At 42.6% G+C, this 24,296-nt stretch overlaps 1 protein-coding gene across 2 annotated transcripts in view; it reads left to right on the top strand.

The window, feature by feature from the left end:
* The window catches only part of arhgdia (Rho GDP dissociation inhibitor (GDI) alpha), a 58,832-nt gene that overhangs the window by 6,166 nt on the left and 28,370 nt on the right, over window positions 1–24,296 (top strand). For both annotated transcript variants that reach the window (XM_078225756.1, XM_078225757.1), the window contains exon 2: window positions 22,310–22,515. In XM_078225756.1, the coding sequence (XP_078081882.1) occupies window positions 22,326–22,515 (190 nt within the window). In that variant the 5' untranslated portion in view covers window positions 22,310–22,325. The remainder of the gene's footprint in view (window positions 1–22,309; window positions 22,516–24,296) is intronic.

The raw sequence follows: 24,296 nt of genomic DNA, 5'->3' as shown, positions 1-24,296 counted from the left end.
GCAGTTGGGGACTACATCCTGCTGTCTGAACTGGAAAATGTTGCCAAAGAACAATAGTTGTAACCATATAAATAATCCACGGTCTTCCTTGGGCACAAAACTGCGATGAGGCTTTGAATCTGAGATTAAATTTGATAACACCAGGTTAAAGTCCAACTTTAAAGTCCAACGTTAGACTTTAACCTGGTGTTGTTAGAGTCCTTACTGTGTTTACCCCAGTCCAACACTGGCATCGCCACATCATTAAATCTGCTACCAGTTCCTATTATTTCATAACCATGTCACTTCTCAATGCAAGTTACAATAACACTAATGTATGTATGGTAGTGAATGAACTGAATACAGTGCTCAATCATTGGTTTTTAAACTGAACCCATATCCATTTAAGTCTACATTTAAGTGTTTTTCTCCCAAATATTTCAGATTTTTGCTGGATTATGTTAAATGTTAGAATCTAGACTTTTTTTATATACAGTATATAAATGAGGAAATGAATTGCGTACAGAAACATCTTGTTGGTTGTCTATGTCAAAGCCAACACATTTTATTTCTGTGATGGTGCAGGGGAGCACCAATAAGATCATCTTTACATTGGAATTTCCTGTCATAATTGTAATAATTCAAACAGCCAGTAATGAACAGAAGCAATATTCATATATTCCAGTTGGAACTCTTTGAACAGGGAGTCTCCAGTATTGCATCAGAATAACAGCCATTTGCTTAGCTTTCATTTTTAACTTCCTTTCAAACCCCCTTTTATTAGTTATGTGCTTTTGACTTTTATTCTTCAGAGATTTTCTCCTCTTTGCTGTCACTGTTTGTTTCATGTGAACTGTTTGTATTTTGTTATGCAAATTTTTGTTCACCCCTCTTATTTTGTGGTACTGGAGCCAACAGGGCAAGTTTCTAGGGAAAGTTTGAAAACTTGTGGGGAAACCGAGTTCCGTGTATAATTCAAGTGGCAGAAATTTACAGAATTTGGGACTTACTCTCCAATGTATATGTATAATATGGAGAAGCAAAAGCAATTTTTGGGCATTGATAGACGAGAAAGATGGGGGCGCAGCTTGAGCCTGGCAGGATTACAAAGTTACACCACATGAGGGTTTGCATGACAAATTGCTTTGGTTTCGCATGCGTACCTCCAGGGTTTTGTAGCTTTTCAGCAAATGCTTGGGAGCTCTATAGAAGGAGTATACAGTAAGACCCCATGGTAGCTATATCTGCGAATCTTTGTGATTAAATGAAGTATAATCGATTTGTTTCCTGAGAGCGTCTATAATGGGCGGCACAGTGGTTACCACTGCTGCTTCATAGCGCCAGGACCGGGGTTCGATTCCCGGCTTGGGTCACTGTCTGTGTGGAGTTTGCACATTCTCCTCGTGTCTGCGTGGGTTTCCTCCGGGTGCTCCGGTTTCCTCCCACAGTCCAAAAATGTGCGGGTTAGGTTGATTGGCCAGGCTAAAATTGCCCTTAGCGGCCTGAGATGCATAGGTTAGAGGGATTAGTGGGTAAATATATGGGGGTAGGGCCTGGGTGGGATTGTGGTCAGTGCAGACTCGATGGGCCGAATGGCCCCTTTCTGTGCTGTAGGGTTTCTATGATTCTACGACCTGGTTCAATTGCAGCCTTGGGTGATTCTGTGGAGTTTGCACGTTCCCTCTGTGTCTGTGTGGGTTTCCTCCGGGTGCTCCATTTTCCCTTCTCGGTCCAAAGATGTGTGGGTTAGATGGATTGGCCAGGCCTTAGTGTCAGCTGGACTAGTAAAGTAAATGCATGGGGTTATGAGGATAAGGCTTGGGTGGGATTGTTGATGGTGCAGGCTCGATGGGCCAAATGGCCTCCTGCACTGCAGGGATTCTATTCTATGATAATTAATGAAATTCTGTAATGTGTTTTATATTGTAACACTTCTGTTGACTGCTTTTTCTTTGCCCATCAGCAGGAACACTGGGATTTTAGGGACGGCAGTTCACTCATTCATTTTTTTTCCCCTCATCTCTTTATCTGCCGTCTCTCCCAGGCCAAAACGTTTTAAAACTCTCACCTCTCAATTGAAATTGGGTAGTTGTAATTATTTTCCTGCTAAATAGGAAAACAATTGTGTCAATCACCTCCTTGAAGTCTGATTCAGAAAGTTTTATATTTGCAGTTGTTAAAAGTTAAGTAGACCTGATTTTAGTCAAGAGTCTGAGCCCGTGGTAGTTGAGGTGAAGTATTAGAGAACTATTGTAGGGTTCTTTTACATCCTTTTTCTATAGTAATTGCTGTATTCCTGTTGCTTTGTAATGGATTCCACAACAGCCAATTGTTCTGAGGTGACCAAGTTTTGTTTTCGTATTATCTCAGAGGCAGTATTAGTAACTGCTGATATAATGTATTTCCCAGCCAGGAGCAGCACTGCACAGGGACAGACCTTTCCCATTGCCGTGACCAAGCAATGCCAAGCCACTGCATTTGGCACCTTTTGTAACAGTGAGAAAAGAGTTGGCAAAAGACTTTGGTTTGTGGTGAAATGAGTTGTGACGTCAAAGGCCTGAGGGAGGAGTAGAAAGTGTCGTTTTTCAAAAGTAGATTTCTGTAGTGACTATTTGCACTGTACACCAGAGACAATGGCACCACTTTTAAGTGGGCTCAGTCATCTTTTGATGTCAGAGTAAGAACTATTTTGATTCCCACTAGATTATTTTTAAAATGGTTTTTGAACATTTAGTAAGTTAACTAATGTGGCTCAAATAAAATTTAGTGCTTGGTTTTGGAGTTTCATACCACTTTGATTTGCATCTGCTTATGCTGAAATCTTTTGAGGTTAAAATATGATTTCTGCTAAAGGCAGACATTCTCATTTGGCTACATTGATTAACACTGATAAGTATACTTAAGCAGGAGATTATCTCTAATGGCGAGTGAATCTTAGAATTTCAGGAATGATATGTAATTGTTTAAAATTGAATTATTTCTTAATGTGTTCTAACCTAATAATTAATAAAGTACAACAAATTCCTGTATATTGCCTAATTTCCTTCCTAAGAAAATTCCTTGACTAGCTTGTGCTGCCATGGCAACTGGTTGATGTAATTGGGCATAGCTGGAAAGTCTACAACCCCTTGATCATGGAATATGCAAACAAGATGGCCTGGTTACTTTCTGACCTTATTTACTTGTCACTGTGAGGATTATTGGATACATTTATAAATGACATGTTATCTATTATGTTATTGACTGCTCTGGAGATGTTCATTTTGTAACACTTGCTGCCACTTCTATTTGGGAATCACAGAATAATTGTCCCTATTTGGTGCTGACTTTCAGTTTGGATTATCACCTTTCAGAGTTTTTTTTTATTGTGAGCTTCGGTTTCCTTTCTTTGATCAAAAACTGCCCTTATTATGCACCTCTGCTTCAACGTACTTGCCTTTCTGTGTAAAACAATAACTACTTTTCAAACTTTGCATCTGAATTCGACGTGATTCCATTCCTGTTACTGAACATTGAATGGTGGCATTTTTTTCCTGTTATGTAAACATGCTGGTTATTTGGCTTTGAAAGCTTAAATAATTTGGAAATAACTGCATGAATATTTGTGAATCTAAATTTCACCTGGTTAACTGAGTGAGGAAGTAAAGAGGTGTCTTGAGTTGGGGGGGGCATTCTCTAACACTTTGGGCTACCTTTTGTGGATAATTATAGTTGATAATGAATTATATGGATTCAACTTTGGATTGAGGTTCATTTGGCATCTCAGTTGAACTTAGTTGATTATGTCATGGCTATCACTTTCCTGCCCTTGATTATGGTATGAATTTATCACCTTTAGCTAAGTAAATGAGTTTTTTTTAAGTTAGTAGCTTTAATCTCCCTTGTCTTATCCTTGGAATGTTTACAGAAGCCATTTTTAATGAGTATAATCAGGAAATTACCTGTAACAAATGAATTATGGGTAAGGAGATGCCGCATTCAAAGGATAACCTAATGTGTCGACATAGCTGTTGCATTTATGAACCCATGGGTGCCACCCCTAGGGTGGCATAGTGGTTAGCACTGCTGCCTCCGTGGCAGGGACCTGGGTTCAATTCCGGCCTAGGGTCACTCTCTGTGTGGAGTTTGCACATCCTCCCCGTGTTCGCGTGGGTTTCCTCCGGGTGCTCCTGTTTCCTCCCACAGTCCAAAGATGTGGGGGTTAGGTTGATTGGCTATGCTAAATTAGCCCTAGCGTCAGGGGGATTAGCAGGGTAAATATGTGGGGTTGCGGCAATAGGGCCTGGGTGGGATTGTGGTCGGTGCAGACTCGATGGGCTCCTTCTGCACTGTAGGGATTCTTATTCTATTGATGCCCACTTGTTTTCACCTAAGTAAATTTGTTTCCCCTTTGTTACATTTAAGCTGGATAGTAGTGGTGTGATTCTCTTTCCTGATAGTTGGCACAGGATCAGTGGCCCGAATGGCTTCCATCTGTGCTGTATCGTTCTCGTGTGGGTGAATCTGCTTTGAAATGGATTGAATCGTGAATGCGGTCAATGGTGCCTCATTTATAAATGGGTGGCTGCTTAATGGGGAATACAAGTACGGCACGGTAGCACAGTGGTTAGCACTGCTGCTTCACAGCTCCGGGGTCCCGGGTTCGATTCCCGGCTCGGGTCACTGTCTGTGTGGAGTTTGCACTTTCTCCTCGTGTCTGCGTGGGTTTCCTCCGGGTGCTCCGGTTTCCTCCCACAGTCCAAAGATGTGCGGGTTAGGTTGATTGACCAGGTTAAAAATTGCCCCTTAGAGTCCTGGGATGTGTAGGTTAGAGGGATTAGTGGGTAAATATGTGGGGGTAGGGCCTGGGTGGGATTGTGGTCGGTGCAGACTCGATGGGCCGAATGGCCTCCTTCTGCACTGTAGGGTTTCTATGATTTCTATGATTTCTTGTAAGTTAATTTTGGCATTCTAGTCCAAGTTACCCTCCGAGCCAGAGGATAGGGTTGTGCACAGCTATACAATGTCTCCAGTGGTTTGGGATAGTGGGACCCTGGGAACGATGCATCAACAAGGAACCAATACCCGCAGGAGAATGGTTGCTGATAAGTGTTAGAACTCTAATGTGTTAGAACCAAAAATTACCTGCAACCCTCTAACATCCTAGATGTTTGGTAAGAAGTCTCAACACCAGGTTAAAATCCAACAAATTTATTTAGTATCACGAGCTTTTGGAGCACTGCTCCTTCACCTGATGAAGGAGCAGTGCTCTGAAAGCTCGTGATACCAAATAAATTTGTTGGATTTTAACCTGGTATTGAGACTTCTTACTGTGCCTACCCAGTCCAACGCTGGCATTTCCACATCCTTGGATGTATGATTAGTCTTCCGGTGCTTATTTTAATCAGTGCCATTAACAACCAAGTTGTTATGAGTGACCATTTTGAGATTTGTTTAATTTTCCTTGACTCCTGTCACTGAGCCAATTCCAACAAAATGTTGTTTCTGTAATGCACAATGTTGGTTTTCAGAAATAAATCTAATCTTTCCTCACATGCATTAAAACAGCCAGCCTCAGCTTCTAAATAAACCTGACTCCATAATTTATACTGTTTCTTTCAGAAAAGTCTTTTCTCTAGGATCTCAGATGAGTATATTTCTGGTGGGTTTTTTTGGGATGAAGATTCTAAGCTGTGCCTGTCTGTAATTGTCATTTTTCTGGAAGTTGTTGACGACTGTGTTTTGATTTAGAGGATGACGTCCACTCGGGTTTGAGTTTCTGCCACGGGCCTTCATGTGACTGAACAGGCCAGTTTGTGTCCAACAGATCCTGGGCAGACGGGGCTGGACTCCCCCAGAGGTAGCAGGATCCAGAGAGAAGGATTTGCTTGCTTTTCTTTCCTTCTGTGCCATCTCCTTGCTTCATTAACATGTTGTGACTCAAAGCATGATGCTGCTTGATGGACAAGCTGTTGCCATTTTGAATGATTGGTAGCAACCTCTTCCCTGTCATTAATAGCAATGCTGCTCCGCTACAACGAGAGCTTCGCAGTGTCTTTAAAACATGTTTGTCCTCCCCTGGAGCACAGGCCATTGTGGGGGATGGGGTGTTTTGATATTTTTCAGACATGTGGGTACAGTGTCCAGAGCATTGAGGTTAATTTTGCAGGAGTTTTTCCTGAATGCCTGGGGAATTGACTTCAAGAAGGACATCAACATTTGTTCAGTGGTCCTTCGATTGAGCCTGGAGGATGTCATGGAGGCATTGCTGGTGAAATTTCTCGACTGCTTTTGTGTTGCTGATTCACTGTCTAGGTTCCTGTGCAGTACAGGAGCTTGGTGACAACAGCTGCTCCATACACTAGGACTTTGTTGACCGGTGCGGGGAGGAGGGGGGGGCTTTGTTGTCAAACACTGGCTGCCATGGTTTGTAGAAGGCTGACCTAGCAAATTGATCTAGTGTTGGGTCTCCTTGCCACTGGTGGTCTTTTGAGAAAAGTGGCTGCCCAAATATTCCAGTCACTCCGTTAATATATACGGGAGATGGAATTTTTGGCTGTTCAGATGTGGGTTGATAACGAGTTTTGTTTTCATAACAACATTCAAGGGGAGGCTGAGTTTTTGTAAGCAAAATTGAAGTAGCTTGGAAATCTGGTACAGTGTGGGCAGTGACACTGCGATCATCCGCAAAAATACATGTCTATTGTTGTGAGTTTAGTTTTGCACCTGAGGTTAAGGAATTTTTTGCCTAGGTGGTATTTAATTCTGACACCGGAGGTGAATAGTCAGTCTCGGGTAGATTGTAAATAAGATGGGAGCGATCAAGCAGCTTTGACCCCAGTCCAAATTCAGTTGCATCATATCATCATAAAGCAATTGCAGGATTGTGAAAAGTTTTTTTTGACATCCAAATTTTTGTAACATGATCTACAGAGCGAGATTTACCAAGTCAAATGCTTTGGTCAGATTTAATGTGATGAAGAGTTTCTAGTGGTGATCTTGACACTTATTTGTCCAACAGGTATCAGCTCCTGGCGTAGAACAGTACGGACATCACTTCAATCTTTGACTCAAAGAATGTCATAATCCAGGAGGTGCCAGTGCTTTGATCTAGGTGCTTCCGTATGGTTTTGTATTTGTCTTGGTGGAAAAGTGCGTTTGTTATAATGAGGCCGCCTTGTCAGCTGGCGCACACCAATTGCACTGGCTCATCCCACGTAGATTTTATTAATGGTTCCATCCCAGTCATCAGAGTCACAGCCAACCCTGGTATTAAAGTCCACTGGAAGGATGATCCTTTCCTCTTTTTTTGGGTTAGCCGTGAGGACATCAAGATCAGAATAGAACATTTCCTGAACATGTTTATCAGAGTCAAAAGTTGGGGCCAAAGCGCTGAAGACAGTGACATATTGGTTATGTCTGAGCTGTAGGTGAAGTGTCATAACCGTCTTTATACAATTGTGGGGTTTTGGCAGTGCATCCAAAATCCTATACTGGAGATGGGGGTTGTTGTTGTTGCCCTTTCTAGTAGAAGGTGCATCCCCTTGCTTCCTGCAGCTGCCATCCCCAGAAGGTAGGTCAAAGGGACCTGATGACAACTTGGTGTCTTGATAACTCGTGTGGTACAATTGCAGGTTTTCTTTTTCCAGCTTGTTCTTGAGATTATCCGAGTGTTCTAACCATTCTGGACAGTGACTGTATGTAATCAGTGTGTTTTTGAAAAGGAAGGTGCGTGTCTTTCATAATGGGTGTGTGTGGAGAATTTGAATGATAAGCAGCAAGCATTTTGAGAGTTTAAAGAAGATTACTTATCCATAAGTTCACTCTTAAACTCTAATGCCCCACTCACCATTTTCAAACACGCTCACACTTGAAGAATACACTGTTAAAGAGAGTAGTGCACTTTTACAAATTATAAATAAGAGTAGTTTGACATTCCTGTAAATGCCCACCTTGAACAAAACACATTGTAGGCCAGGTAAAGAAGGTCTTTTCACTCCTGAGGTTTGCCTGGTGGATGCAATACCTGGTGTTGTGCATCGAACGTGTTTCAGGATTCCCTTGGAGATGGAAGACCATAACATTAGTTCTAATTTTGTTACTAGGAGGTTGGTTTTCTGTACTGGTGGACTTGAAAAGGAACAGGTTTGGAGACCTTGAGATACTGCCGTCCCCAGTTATTAAAGACATAGACATTGCTGCACTTTGCTGCTGCTGCTAACTCTGCAGTTGTTCTGAGTGCTGCAGATAGAAATTGAGGCTTTATTAAAAGGGTGACCAACATGGTTGCCTTTCCATGTGGTCCTTCACAGCTACCTTGAGCTTCGGTGAATTAACCGCAATCTGGGTCTTTGTGTGCTGGTATTCACCCTGCGTAGAATCACCGTCTTTCATTCCATTCAAGTTAAGCAATGTCTTCTGGATGGTCTCAGGATATGAGTATTGACACTTTGTAGCTTGGAATGTGTCCTTTTGCTGAGCTAATTCCAGGTCATGTTTCTAAGTCGAGCATTCCTCTAATTGGGCACGACAGACTTAAATTTTGCAACCTGGAATGTTTTCTTTCTCTAATCACAAAGATCATAGTCATGCAGGTGTGGTTTCCCAGCAAGGGGAATGTGTGACAGCCTGTTTAGGGTACCTTTTAAAACTATTCCACCTGTCCTTTTGCCGTTTGGGGTCTTCAAAAGATATCCTGGTGAGGACTGCTGAGTCACATGCTGATGTCCAAAGACCCCCCTGTCCCAAAACAGGTATACAGCAACTTTCTTTCATCTGTCACCTGTGTGCAGATTATTGACTTTGGGCTCCCAGGTTCACACTTATCCCCTCGTCAATTCTCCATCACTAAATGACTTGGCAAATGGACCCTGGTGGATGCTTGTGTGTGCCTTTGTTTAATGTGGGGACCTTGGGACGCTGTATTTGTCCACATGATCTTATTGGGTCGATGGTCAGATTTGATGACGTGTTAGACATTGCTGCAACCTTCATCCACCTTTGCAGTTGGTGAGATGCACAGTGCTCCTTCTACTGTTCTGCCACTGAGGACTCTTTGGACCACACTTTGTCTGGCACCTTCTCCAGACCTTGCTACCATGTGAGGCCCTACCAAACACCAGATGGCATTGCTTAAGGAATTGTCAGAGTGCACATGCTTCTCTACGTCAAGGATCTATGGAGGACTTATGGAAATATCGTGAATCCAAGGCACTATTTACTCCAGCCTGATAAAATAAATATTTACAGCTTTAGCTTGATTTACAGTTGTCTTTTCAAGAGCTTTGTAAGAATTGTTAACCCCTTTTTTGCAAACTCGGGCTGATTTGATATGATTTCTAATCCAATGGTTTGGCCAGTGAAGATGCTTTTTTTGTCATATCAAAATGTTTGCTAATTGAACCTTGCTGTTTCTACACCATGAAGTTCATAGGTTTACACACACAGGAACATGTCCGTATTCGTTTGCATACATAAAACCCAAGTAATAATGAAATGGTTAATCACAGAAGCATCAATGATAAGCAAATAAACACCAGCTAACTTTCCCATGACCCCCAGAATACCAAAGATTTGTGTTGTATGATTTAGATGCTTTGTCAGGTTTCAATTTTTAGACATTGGAAAAATTTTCTTGTTTCCTTTTATAAAAAAAAAAGGAAATGGCAAGGGGAAAAAACAATTTTAAGCAGTCACCATGTAGAGTGGATGCTGTGTTTACTAGCCTGAATGCAAAAAACTAGGCTGCATTCAGGCACTGACAAGTCTGTGGTTAGAAATAGACATGCCATTTTAATCAGGCACGTAGCCCGTGTGTAGGAAAACCAATCACAGAAAAGAATACGGGAGATTGGTGATAACATTTCCACATGTGCACAGGCACGAATTTGTAAACCTGATCGTCTTGATTCCATTGCTGGAATAGCTTGGAGCTGGTAAGGACATTTAGAACTGTTCACATTGAAGACAAGCACCCTGGCTAATGGTGGCATTTAGAACAAAGTGCAATGACGTTCTCAGCAATATACATTATTTTTTGTGATTTTCTTTTTAAAAGGTTTGCATTATTGGAGTTTGATTATTGACAAGACAACCGAATGTTGCAAATGGGCACAAATATCAGGGCGGTAAAACTGAATTGGTGTTTAACCAATCCTGAGCCTTGAGCTACTTTTGGTTGTTGAATATGAGCGTAATTGTATTAGTTATATAATTTGCTTACAGAAATTTATACTGTGGTCACCATATTGGGGTACATCACATCAATGTGCTGACTTAGTGATGAGCTTTAGCCATTTATCTGTGAATACAGTGCTATTCTACAGAGGGAGAGATTTGGAGGTCTACCCAATCCTCTCTTCCTGCCACTCCAGGAGTTCCAGGTTGTTATTTCTCCTGATGTTGTGGAATTTGACTTTGAAGAGAGAGCTGCTTGCTTAATCACCTCAACTCCTGCCTTAATCATCCTTCCAGCACTGATCTATTTTAATATCTGATTAGACATTCAGTTCTCTCAAAATCTACTCTAAAAGGGCTGGATGAGACTTCCATTTGTGCAATTCTTTTTTTCTAGTTAATGAGATGGAGCTGCTCCAGAGTTCTGATTTAATATATCATGCCTAATCATTAACTCATGAAAACATGCCAATTTCACCTTTACTGGCTGTGGATGACTAATATAAAGGGGAAAATCAGTGACTGATCATTTGAATCATGCTTTGGAAATCCTGGATTTTCCTCCCTCAGTCCAAAGATGTGCGGGTAAGGTTGATTGGCCATGGTAAAATTACTCCTTAGTGTCCTGAGATGCATAGGTTAGAGGGATTAGCGGGTAAATATGTAGAGATAAGGGGGTAGGGCCTGGGTGGGATTGTGGTCGGTGCAGACTCGATTGGCCAAATGGCGCCTTTCTGCACTATCGGGATTCTATGAAATCTAAGTCTCCAGCTGATCTATATCCTGCTGTATCCTCTGATGGTCCTCATCGCTATCCGCAAATCCACTAACCTTTGTGTCATCCGCAAACTTACTAATCAAACCAGTTACATTTTCCTCAAACAGCAAAGGTCCCAGCAATGATCCCTGAGGAACGCCACATGTTGTGGAGATGCCGGCGATGGACTGGGGTGAACACAGTAAGAAGTCTCACAACACCAGGTTAAAGTCCAACAGGTTTATTTGGTCGCAAATACCATAAGCTTTCGGAGCGCTGCTCCTTCATCAGATGGAATGGAAAGAGCACATTTCCACTCCATCTGACGAAGGAGCAGCGCTCCAAAAGCTTATGGTATTTTCTACCAAATAAACATGTTGGACTTTAACCTGGTGTTGTGAGACTTCTTACTGACGCCACATGTCACAGCCCTCCATTCAGAAACGCACCCTTCCACTGCTACCCTCTGTCTTCTGAGCCAGTTTTGTATCCCCCTTGCCAGCTCACCTCTGATCCCATGTGACTTCACCTTCTGCACCAGTCTGCCATGAGGGACCTTGTCAAAAGGCCTTACTGAAGTCCATGTAGACAACATCCACTGCCCTATCCTCATCAATCATCTTCGTCACTTCCTCGAAAAACTTGTTAGTGAGACACAACCTCCCCTTCACAAAACCATGTTGCCTCTCACTAATACGTCCACTTAATTTGAAGTGGGAATAAATCCAGTCTCAAAGAATCCTCTCCAATAATTTCCCTACCACTGATGTAAGGCTCGCCGGCCTGTAATTACCTGGATTGTTCTTGCTACCCTTCTTAAACAAAGGAACAACATTGGCTATTCTCCAATCCTCTGGGACCTCCCCTGTAGCCAGTGAGGATACAAAGATTTCTCTCAAGGCCCCAGCAATTTCTTCCCTTGTCCCTGTTAGTATTCTGGGGTATATCCCATCAGGCCCTGGGGACCTGTCTACCTTTTAGCCACATTTGGTCAAATGTTGCATCGATGTCAAAGCCAGTCACTCTGACCTTGCCCCTCTCATTTTATCCATATTTGGACCAGAGCTATAATGGGGTCTGGAGCTGAGTGCAATTGGTGGAACCTAAATGAGCATCAGTGAGCAGGTTATTGTTGAGTCAATGCTGCTTGCTACTGTCGATGACAGCTTCCATCACCATGCTGATGATTGAGTAGATCGATGGGGTGGTAATTGATTGGGTTGGATTTGTTGTGCTTTTTGTGGACATGACAAACCTGGGCAATTTTCCACATTGCCGGAAAGATGCTAGTGTAGCTGTACTGGAATGGTGGCGTGGCTCGTTCTGGAGCAGAAGTCTTCCATGCTATTGCCGGAATCTTATCAGGGCCTGTAGCCTTCGCTGAATCCAGTGTCTTCTGCTGATACTGTTATCAGAGTGACTTGAATTGGCTGAAGACTGACGTCTGCCATGCTGGGGACCTCAGGAGGTGGCCAAGATGGATCATGCACTTGCGGCTGAACATTGTTGCAAATGCTTCAGCCTTTTACACTGATCTGTCCTCCTATTGGGGATGGGATACTTGTGAAGCTTCCTCCTCCAGTTGTTTAATTGTCCACCACCATTTTGACTGGTTGTGGTATAAGGAATGCAATGCTTAGATTTAACCTGTTGGTTCTGGGATTGCTGAGTTCTGTCTGTTGCATGCTGCTTTTACTGTTTGACATTACCCCTCCCCCAGGATGTTCAGTTTTTGAGTAGCTGGGTCTTTTTGAAATACCATTTAGTACAGTGGTAGTGCCATAATGCAAAGGCAGGTCTTCATTTCCACATATACCAATTCTGTAATCAACGGATGCATCAGTGGCAGGTAGATGGTGAACACGAGGTCAAAGAAGTTTTTCTCTCTTTGTTCTCTCACCACCTGCTGCAGACCCACTCTAACAGCTGTGCCCTTTAGGACTCAGTCAATATTGGTGCTACTGAGCTGCATTGATGTGCTCCACCGAAAGTACATTCTTTGCCCTTGCCACCCTGCGTTCTTCGAAGTGGTACTCGATATAGAGGAGCACCTATTCATCAGCATGGGAGGTGGTAATCAGCAAGGGGTTTCCTCGTCCATGTTTGACTTAATGCCACAAGACTTCATGGGGTCCGGAGTCGATGTTGAGGAATCCCAGTGGATTTCCCTCGCAACTGTTGCCATCTCTGCTGAGCCTGTTCTGCTTGTGGTTCAAGATATACTGAGGGATGGTGATGGTGGCGTCTGGGACGTTGTAAGAAATTATTTGGTGAGTATGACTGTCAGACTGCTACTTGAATCGTCTGTAGGACAGCGGTCCCAATTTTGGCTCATGACCCCAAATTTTATTGAGGAGGACTTTGCAGGATCAATAGTTATTGACCTCAGCACCAGAAACAATGTAGTCCATCTAGTTTCAGTGGGTTTGGAGTCGCATGTAGGTCAGACCAGGTAAGGATGGCAGATTTCCTTCCCTAGAGGATTTGGGTGAACCATGGTTTTTTTTTACAACAGATGGCAATGGCTTCATGGTTAATTCCAGGTTGATTTATGTGATTTAAATTCCATGGTGGGTTGGATTTTAAGCCCTGTTTCCAGAGCTTCAGCTTGGCCCTCTGGATTGGTGGTCCAGTGACATTACCACTATGCCAGTGCCTTGTCTATATCTCCGTGTGTAGCCATGCTCATGTTTTAGTTTTGAACAATGTGGCTGATCTGTTCACCGGGACTATTACACAAGGACACACAATGGGATGTGAACTAGTGGTCAGTAGGGTGACAGGTTCCAGATGTTGTTGAGAGCTTGTTGTATGAGGATAAATTCAGGTGTGGATTCAAAGACTATGATGGAAATCTCCCATTCTATTGTAACAAGTTATGGCCTATGTGAGAATTTCTTCCTCAATTATCTTTTGAAGTAATTACCGCTTGTCAATTGTCAAAGGAATGATAGAATTGTTCACAAGCGCTTTCTTGACACAAATTGAATTGAAATGAATGAGATTGAATTGATGATTCCCCCAGTAGCAGGCTGGGATTTTTCAGTTCCTGCCCTGTCCCCAGCCCCTTAAAAAATTACCCAATTAGAACATATCAAATAATTCAAGTTAATTAAACCCAATAATGGAGGGATCCAGCTGCAATTTTTAATGGACCAAAACTGAACAAAAGATACAGTTTGGAGCAGAAAGCCAATATTAGTGAATGGCTCGAGTCCAAAGCAGTGAACATGCCTAGTTTTCGAAAATGTTTTCGTTACATTCATCCAATTTGGGGGGAAAAAGCTGTGCCTCTGTCTGATGATATGGTGAAATTGTTTTGTGGAGGGCAGATGAATTTCAGTGCTTCAAAGATTCTATATTTACAGTGCTAACAGAAGAATGGAGAGAAAGGGGTCTTTTCTCATTTGAACATTAATTTCATTGTCTGTGCTCAATCAACATTCAGCTGTATTGAGCCAGTGAAGTAGAATTATACCCTATAACAGGCAGCTTTAATAAATCAGGAATTTTGAAACCGATTGCCAAAGCATAACGTTTTGAGAAATAGTATATTTTGAACTATGTTTACCTCTATTTCCCTTGTGCATTCCAACTTGTGTGACATTATATGATGCTACCAGACTGAATTTGGACAAGGAACCTACTTCTAATTTATATGTTTATAATTGTGGTAGTAAAAAGATGGGTAATAAAGTGGCCCATCATGTGTAAAAAGCCTGTTAAAGTTAGTTCAGATTTTCCAAAACCTGTATGCTATACATGGTTTCCTAAGTAAGTTGTACTATTGTGGAGAATCTGAGAGCATGGAACACAATAGGATTTTTGTTTTTTTGCCGTATCGACCAGATGTATATTCTGGCTTTCTGAAGAGTGTCTGAGGATCTTCAGTCCAGAGGGTCAATACTACTTGCAGAGATAAAGGAGAATATTCCAACTTGAGCCAGCCAGGAATTTGTATATTTCAGTTTTCTATTTGTGCAGTAGGGAATCTCTCCAAACCCCCTCAAAGCACAATACGCGGCATGGTGGCACAATGGTTAGCACTGCTGCCTCACAGCGCCAGGGACCTGGGTTCAATTCTGGCCTTGGGTGACACTGGAGTTTGCACATTCTCCCCGTGTCTGCGTGGGTTTCCTCTCACAATCCAAAGATGTGCAGGTTAGGTGGTTTGGCCATGCCAAATTGCCCCTTAGTATCAGAGGGGTTAGCAGAGTAAATATGTGGGGTTACAGGGATAGACTTGAATGGGATTGTTGTCGGTATAGGCTTGATGGGCTGAATGGCCACCTGGAGGAATTCTATAATTCTGTAAGCTAGTGCTCAGCTGAATATGCTTCAGTAATTTAATATTGATTATTACTGAAGTGCATGTGAAAGTGGGTATGGTGTTTACAAAATTTCCTGAATTGTATTTGCAGTTCTCTCTGTTGATCCTGCGTCACTGGTTATCAGCGAACAAGCTGCTTTTCTGCCCATTCCACCAACTTCATTTGCTTAAGGGCATTTGAAAGTCAAATTTATTCAGCTTCACAATCTTTCTTTGTAGTGGACTGAAGTTAGATTTTGGAATTCCTTCTGATAAATGCAAATATCTAAACAGTTTATTTGTTTATATCGCCATGTCTGTCTGTCTTTGCGTTGCATATTCCCATAAAACGTTTTGCATTAGATAAAGCAAAAATACCAAAACTATACCACCATGACTTGTATTTGAAGTATCATGAGAAACATTATGGATTTGTTACATAGAATGCTGGTTTGCTCCTTTGCTTTAGTGACGGAATGTGAGAAACATTTTAATTTTTTATTATCTACTGGCTTTCACTTTTCACTCCTGTAAGTATTAGCTGCTTGTTGTAGAGTCCCATCAATGATACCTGCACATCTGGTTATTATGATGTGAGTGTTGAATGTTGGTTGCCTGTTCAGTTATTTCGTTGAATCATAAAGGACAGGACGGTCAGACATTCAGTTGGAGCTCCGGGAGGGTCCGACATGCGGTCGGTGCTCTGGGAGGGTCCGGCGCTCGGTCGGTACCCAGTCATGAATTAGATTTTTAGTAGGTTCAGGAGAAGAATAGGTTACAATTCTAACCAAATGGATGTTTTTTTAATGAAGATTATTTTCTTAGCGATGAAGGACCATTGATTTAGATTGAGTGGGGAACCCAGAGGTTCAGGGAAATTTTTTAAGTAGATGGTTGCTGGAACTGGGAATGTTTTGCAGCTTTTGAACAGAGAAAGATGCAATGCTATGGCAAGAGGTTAGCTCAGTGGGATTTGTGTTGGATTGTTCTGCCAAAATTGCTTGTGAAGAAACAGTGGCTACAGTGGCCTCTTTCTAAACTGTTGTTGGTTTTGTTGTGGAGATGCAGGCGTTGGACTGGGGTAAACACAGTGAACACAGTTGTTGTCATGGACTGTGACATGCTTGTTTTTAGTGCAAAATGATTTGGGGAGATTGATGATTATTTTTCCTGATTTGTCATTTTTGAGAGGCCAGTGTCTGAAATATCCTGCAACAGCAGTCACCCCGCTTATAATACCACGTGCTGGGGTTGGGCATGTGACACACTACTGCATTAGAATAGAATCCCTACAATACAGAAGGAGGCCATTTGGCCCATTGAGTCTGCACCGACCATTGTCCCTCCCAGGCCCAATCCCCTTAACCCCTACAATACAGAAGGAGGCCATTTGGCCCATCGAGTCTGCACCGACCATTGTCCCTCCCAGGCCCAATCCCCTTCACCCCATGTATTTACCCTGCTAATCCCCCTGACAGAGGGCAATTTGCCCTGATCAATCCACCTAACCTGCACATCTTTGGATTGTCAGAGAACCCGCAAACACAGGGAGAACGTGCAGACTCCACACAGGCAGAGACCCAAGCCGGGAATCGAACCTGGGTCCCTGGTGCTGTGAGACAGCGGCGCTAACCAGTGTGCTATTTTGCTAGCCCAACCTGCCCCTTCGGATTTAAAAAGAGAACTTGAGCCTGGTAGAATAGCTGCTTATAAGTTGGAGAGTGGAGTTTTTCCTTTTTGGAATGTGTTTTGATACTTTTTTAAACTTTGAAGCTGCAGTCTTCTCTGGGTGACTAGCCAAGTATAAACAAAGGTCTTTTTATCCCTCAACCAGGAAAGAGTGCTCTGCTGAAGTCTGTGTTTGGGTTGCAGTGTGACTGTGATTTTTCACAACACATTTACGTGAATGCCATGTTATTCTGGAATTATAAATTGAAAAAACATTCCTTTCCTCTTCACCCCCCCCCCCTCTTTTGCACAATTAGTTATTGACCCTATTCCTGCCGATTGATATCATGGACGTACTCGGGCAGGGCTGACTCAAATCAATTTTTCATCTGCACATGCTCAACCCTGACCTTTCAGTTTGCTGCTTTGCTTGAGATATATTTGCTGGTGTCTGTGTGGTGTGTTTACCATTTGATGAATTGTGGAGGACAAAACTCACAGCGCGATAAAGATGGGTGTTACAAAATGAAATAAACCTTTTCTGATTCACTGTTAAATTGATGATGATCACTCGATCAAGAAAAGCAGCGTATCTGGTTTTTATGAATTGTTTTTCTTTTAGCTATTGAAAGCTGTCGACAGGAGCTTTTTAGGCTAACGGTATGTAGCTCTGTCCATCAATGGTTGTCTTAAACTGTTGCGGTATTTGATAGCTGGAAATATCTCCCTCCATTCTTCTCCTTTCAGGTGTGTTGTAATATATCATGATAAAATTAACATTAACGGTTTTGTATATAGCATTTTGGCAGATCTGTTGGAAACATTTTAAATGCGTACTTGTGAAGTAAACCAGTACTGCCTGTCCATTTGCTCATGAGCTACACCGGTAGCTGTGATCAGAACAAGCAGTAGCTCATTTTCAATGCTGGCTGAGGAGGAATGGAATAGAAGCCCAACAGTGCTGAACAGGCCATTCGGCCCATCATGTCTGTGCTGATCATCTGATAGGGTAACTTACCTAGGCCCTCTTCCCCGTAACCCCAAAAATTTCCCATGGCAATCCAATTAACTTGCATATCTTTGGACACTAAGGGGCAATTTAGCACGGCCAGTCTACCTAGCCTGCACATTTTTGAAGTGTGGGAGGAAACCGGAGCACCCGGAGGAAACCCACGCAGACACAGAGAGAACGTGCAAACTCCACACAGTCACCCAAACTGGAATTGAACCTGGGTCCCTGTGAGACAGCAGTGCTAACCATTGTGCCACTGTGCCATGGAATTCTGATCAGGGGCCCAACAAAATGCCCTGTTTTTCAAGTACATCTTTACCACCATTCTCCTGAAATGAGAAATAGGGCTTTTATTTAATGTCTCATCTAAATGACGGTAGCTCATGAGAATGGTACATTACAGCACAGAAATATACTGTTGAGCTCATCAGATATGTATGGGGGTTTTCTCCCTGAATCCCCTCTTGTAACCTTGCTCCCCTGCTTGCTCCCATGCCCTCTAATCATCTTTTGAAAGCAGTTTCCAGGTTTCATTCTGGAAGGTTTATAGGGCTCAGTTTCAACATAGAATCTGGGCTTCTTTGCTGAAAACTACTGCTTTGTACTAAGATTGTGTTTTTTTTAAAACTCCCCCTTAATTGTTTTTAATGACGTCAGTTTGTGTCTTCTATAGCTATCTCACCTTGGATACAACCTCTGTTTTAACCTTGTCGTAGGTCTTCACAATTTTGAAACCAGTATCAGATAATGATGTAACCTTTGTGACTCTAGCTCGAACTGCTTAATTAATAATACAACACTACCTCAATGCTGCTCCGGAATGCCCGCCCGGATCATGCACATCCTTTGTTTTGATTAGTTTACCTTGATATAAAATACTTCAAGGTTGACAAGTAGAGGATTATTGGAGTACCTTTCTTTCCTTTGCTGTTATGCAGTAATCCATTGAAGGTAAACAGTTACTGTTGCGACAGGTGGTAACAGTTTCCCTGTTAACATGAACTGGAATATTCCTTATAATACTTAGTTGCAATGAGATTGGAAATTTAATATTGATGACTCTACAGTGCATTCACAAACTAAGAAAACTGTCATTGTGACTGATTTGGCTAATATTTTATGCGATTAATCTCTTAATTAGAAATGAAAGGGAGTGAGGAACTCTAATTTAGTTGACTTGAGTTTGAGCTTCCATGAAATGGAATTGGAAGTTGTACAGTATTTTATGCTTTCTTTGGAACCATTTTGTGCTTTAAATAAGTGATAGTATTGTGTTCAGCCTATTGCTGGCTTATGTCTTTATCTTTGCGGGCATAGTATAACCCAACTCTCTTGTTGCTGTGGTGATCTAGGTTGGTTAACAATCAGCAAGAACGTTAAAAGTAACTGGAATGATTTTGAAATGTATTTCTCGGGGGTTGGGTAGTTTAGTGTATTCTACATTATCTTTCCACTCTGGAAACTCGGTTTGGATGTAGGGTGGATTGGATGAAATGTTTTTCAGAATTTTGAAGGCCTTGCAATGAATCTAGACTTTGAAATTTGGTCAGTTGGTGGTGCCCTTGTTTCGGGGCTGAAAGTTGAGGGGCTCGAACCTCACTTCTGGACCTGAGCGGGTAATTTATGTGTCAACGCCAGGTTAAAGTCCAACAGGTTTATTTGGCAGCACAAGGTTTCGGAGCACTGCCCCTTCATTGGGTGAGTGGGAGTTGTGTTCACAAACAGGACATATATAGACCCAAACTCAGTTTACAAGATAATGGTTGGAATGCGAGTCTTTACAGGTAATCAAGTCTTAAAGGTACAGACAATGTGAGTGGAGAGAGGGTTAAGCACAGGTTAAAGAGATGTGTATTGTCTCCAGCCAAGACAGTTAGTGAGATTTTGCAAGCCCAGGCAAGTCTTGGGGGTTACAGATAGTGTGACATGAACCCAAGATCCCGGTTGAGGCCGTCCTCGTGTGTGGAACTTGGCTATCAGTCTCTGCTCAGTCCTGGCTGGAGACAATGCATACCTCTTTCAACTTGTGCTTGGCCCTCTCTCCACTTACATTGTCTGTACCTTTGAGACTTGATTACCTGTAAAGACTTGCATTCCAACAGTTATCTTGTAAATTGAGTTTGTGTCTATATATACCCTGTCTGTGAACCCAACTCCCATTTTCCTGATGAAGGGGCAGTTCTCCGAAACCTTGTGCTGCCAAATAAACCTGTTGGACGTTAACCTGGTGTCCCCCCGCCCCCCAAACAAAACCATACAAAAATAACATTTCACTCTGAAGTATGGAAAACTCTGCGCACACAAACCAAAGTAATTCATTGTTTCAGAGGTGCACTGAGGAGAAATGTTACTTTCGTCACTTTCCATGCCATTAAACGTCTCATTGCTGAAACTAGAACTGAATCAATCCGATGTGGCAATTGCTAGCTTGGAAGCAAAAGTCAAATTCACTCTTGTAATAGAAGGAGGTCTCTTCTGAACTTGGGTGGCACAGTGGTTAGCACTGCTGTCTCAGTGCCAGGGACCTGGATTCGATTCCTGGCACAGTCATCCAAGGCTGGATTGAACCCAGGTCCCTGGTGTTGTGCAGGATCTGCACGTTCTCCCCGTGTCTGTGTGGGTGTCCTCCGGGTGCTCCAATTACCTCCCACAGTTCGAAAGATGTGCTGGTTAGATGCATTGGCCATGCTAAGTTCTCCCTCAGCGTATGCAAACAGGTGCCGGAGTGTGGTGACGAGGGGATCTTCACAGTAACTTCATTGCAGTGTTAATGTAAGCCTACTTGTGACACTAATAAATGAACTTTAAACTTAAAGCACTGTGGAAAGTTCAGTTAACATAGGTGTAAGCTACGTGTCCACAGTGCTATATATGTTGGACTCATTCTCTTTAGAGTTGATCTCCAACATGGTCTGGGCACAACTTTTGTTTCTTTGCTGGTTTCTCCTCTTGTCACAGCTCAATTCTTTATGATGCTGTAAGGCTAACTTTTTTGTCATTTAATCTTCAGTCTTCCACCCAATCATGGACCAATCTTTTGACCTGGTCCCTCCCACCCCTTGCTCACAACCTAACTTCTCTGACTTCTGATGTGAAGTCCTTGACTTGGAATGTTAGCACTCACTTTCTCTCCACAGAAGTGCCTGATCTGAGTATTTCCGGTGTTTTCTGATTAATTTCAGATTTCCAGGAACTGCAGTATTCTGCTTTTTGATTAGTGCCATGATCTTAGTGTTTTGTCTTGGAGATTTATGTTCCTGTTTTTAAAATATAATTGACTGTATGACATTTATCAATTCTACCCCTGCTTTAGAAAGTTTGTAGGGAGGAATGGTGCCAAAATCATCTCGGATTTTCTTCAGTCTCATGTTGGCTCTGCTGGCATGTATGGGGAAGTGAGAGAGATGAGGTTTCCTGTAAGTGAGCTGATCCTGGTCTGCTGTATTTATAGATGCCCTCAGAATCCCTTTTAGATCACCTTTCCATCAAAACTCCTTGTACAATTCAAACCACATCCAAGTGTGCGTTAATTGCGAGGATGAGAGAGAGAAAAACGCAACTCCCTCCCCAGTGGCTCAAACATCTGAATTATACATAATTGACCTTAATTGAACACCCGTGCTTAATCACCCATACTCCCCTCTCTTGCTGTTATGTTTAATAATGCTTCGCAATTTGTTTAATGTTACCTTTTTTGGGGAAAAATCTGTAAACTTTAATTCATTTTTAAATAAATGATGCAGAGCATCATAGGGGCGGCACGGTAGCACAGTGGTTAGCACTGCTGCTTCACAGCTCCAGGGTCCCGGGTTCGATTCCCGGCTCGGGTCGCTGTCTGTGTGGAGTTTGCACATTCTCCCTGTGTCTGCGTGGGTTTCCTCCGGGTGCTCCGGTTTCCTCCCACAGTCCAAAGATGTGCGGGCTAGGTTGATTGGCCATTCTAAATTGCCCCTTAGTGTCCCGGGATGCATAGGTTAGAGGGGTTAGTGGGTAAATATGTAGGGACATGTGGATAGGACCTGGGTGGGATTGTGGTTGGTGCAGACTCGATGGGCCGAATGGCCTCTTTCTGCACTGTAGGATTCTATGATTTCTATGAGCAGTACCTATTTAAGAGGGAATTTTCAAACTTCTGTTTATAGAAAAAAATCAATGTTGGAGTATATTTTTGTGTTCATAATATTGAACACATTTGACTATACAGAAGACAGCCATTGATTTAGAATTAAAGGAGCTTTTCACAAAACATATGTCAAACTTGCTGTTTAGTGCTACAGTGTATTATCAGAAGCTATTTATCTAACGGTTTCTTGCACCTTCCAGGATATCAGGTGCATTATTATTATCTGTGCTGAACCTTAAAGTGTAGTGGTTTATTTGTTAGTAATCTTGTTCCATTGGAAATTCATTTATTTATTGTACTTTCTAGTTGTGAGAAAGTGGAAATGGCAGAACAGGAGCCGACCCCAGAACAGCTGGCTGCCATTGCGGCTGAGAATTTGGAAGATGAATCTTCAGTGAGCTACAAGGCGCCAGCACAGAAGACACTTCAGGAAATTGAGGAAATGGACAAAGATGACGAGAGCCTCAGGAAGTACAAAGAGCTGCTGCTGGGAAACCGCGCTAAAATTGTCGGTAGGTTGCAATTTTTGTATGAGCTGCTTTTGTACCGGCTGCTTTCAATCAAGACTTTTATTTATTTAAGGCACCCCCTACCTTGCTTTTAATCCATCATCAGATGCAACACACTCTCCTGAGTGTATGTAACTGTTCATGATGTGGAGATGCCGGCGTTGGACTGGGGTAAACACAGTAAGAAGTCTAAAAGTGGCTTTTGCTACCAAATAAACCTGTTGGACTTTAACCTGGTGTTGTTAGACTTCTTACTGTGCGTGCAACTGTTTCCAGGGAAGGGCAATAAATTTGGTCCAAAATATGTAAAACAAATGCAAGATGATACATTTCACAAATAATCCCTCCCGATAGCAAAGAAAACAAAGAACAAAGAAAATTACAGCACAGGAACAGGCCCTTCAGCCCTCCAAGCCTGCACCGACCATGCTGCATGACTTAACTAAAACCCCCTACCCTTCCGGGGACCATATCCCTCTTCCCATCCTATTCATGTACTTGTCAAGACGCCCCTTAAAAGCCACTACCGTATCCGCTTCCACTACCTCTCCCGGCAACGAGTTCCAGGCATCCACTCCTCTGTAAAAAATCTGCCTCGTACATCTCCTTTAAACATCCAAAGATGTGCAGGTTAGGTTGATTGGCCAGGTTAAAAATTGCCCCTTAGAATCCTGGGATGCGTAGATTAGTGGGTAAATATGTGGGGGTAGGGCCTTGGTGGGATTGTGGTCGGTGCAGACTCGATGGGCCGAATGGCCTCCTTCTGCACTGTAGAGTTTCTATGATTCTATGATTTCTATGAAACCTTGCCCCTCGCACCTTAAACCTGTGCCCCCTAGTAATTGACTCTTCCACCCTGGGAAAAAGCTTCTGACTATCCACTCTGTCCATGCCTCTCATAATCTTGTAGACTTCTATCAGGTCTCCCCTCAACCTCCGAGGCTCCAGTGAGAACAAACCAAGTCTCTCCAACCTCTCTTCATAGCTAATGCCCTCCATACCAGGCAACATCCTGGTAAATCTTTTCTGTACCCTCTCCAAAGCCTCCACATCCTTCTGGTAGTGTGGTGACCAGAATTGAACACCATATTCCAAGTGCGGCCGAACTGAGGTTCTATAAAGCTGCAACATGACTTGCCAATTTTTAAACTCAATACCCCGGCCGATGAAGGCAAGCATGCCATATGCCTTCTTGACTACCTTCTCCACCTGCATTGCCACTTTCAGTGACCAATGTACCTGTACACCCAGATTCCTCTGCCTATCAATACTCTTGAGGGTTCTGCCATTTACTGTATATTTCCTATCTGAATTAGACCTTCCAAAATGCATGACCCCTCATTTGTCTGTATTGAACTCCATCTGCCATCTCTCCGCCCAAGTCTCTAACTGATCTATATCCTGCTGTATCCTCTGATGGTCCTCATCGCTATCTGCAAATCCACCAACCTTTGTCGTCCGCAAACTTACTAATCAATCCAGTTACATTTCCCTTCGAATCATTTATTTATTTATATATATATATATATATATATATATATATATATATATATATAAATAAAAAAAACAGCAAAGATCCCAGCACTGATCCCTGAGGAATGCCACTTGTCACAGTCCTCCATTCAGAAACGCACCCTTCCACTGCTACCCTCTGTCTTCTTTGACCGAGTAAGAAGTCTCTCAACACCAGGTTAAAGTCCAACAGGTTTATTTGATAGCAAAATCCACTAGCTTTCGGAGCGCTTGCTACTCCTCAGCAAGTGCTCCGAAAGCTAGTGGATTTT

The sequence above is a fragment of the Mustelus asterias genome, chromosome 12 (assembly GCF_964213995.1).
Source record: "Mustelus asterias chromosome 12, sMusAst1.hap1.1, whole genome shotgun sequence".
Taxonomy (NCBI): domain Eukaryota; kingdom Metazoa; phylum Chordata; class Chondrichthyes; order Carcharhiniformes; family Triakidae; genus Mustelus; species Mustelus asterias.
This window is presented reverse-complemented; position numbering and strand designations above follow the sequence as displayed.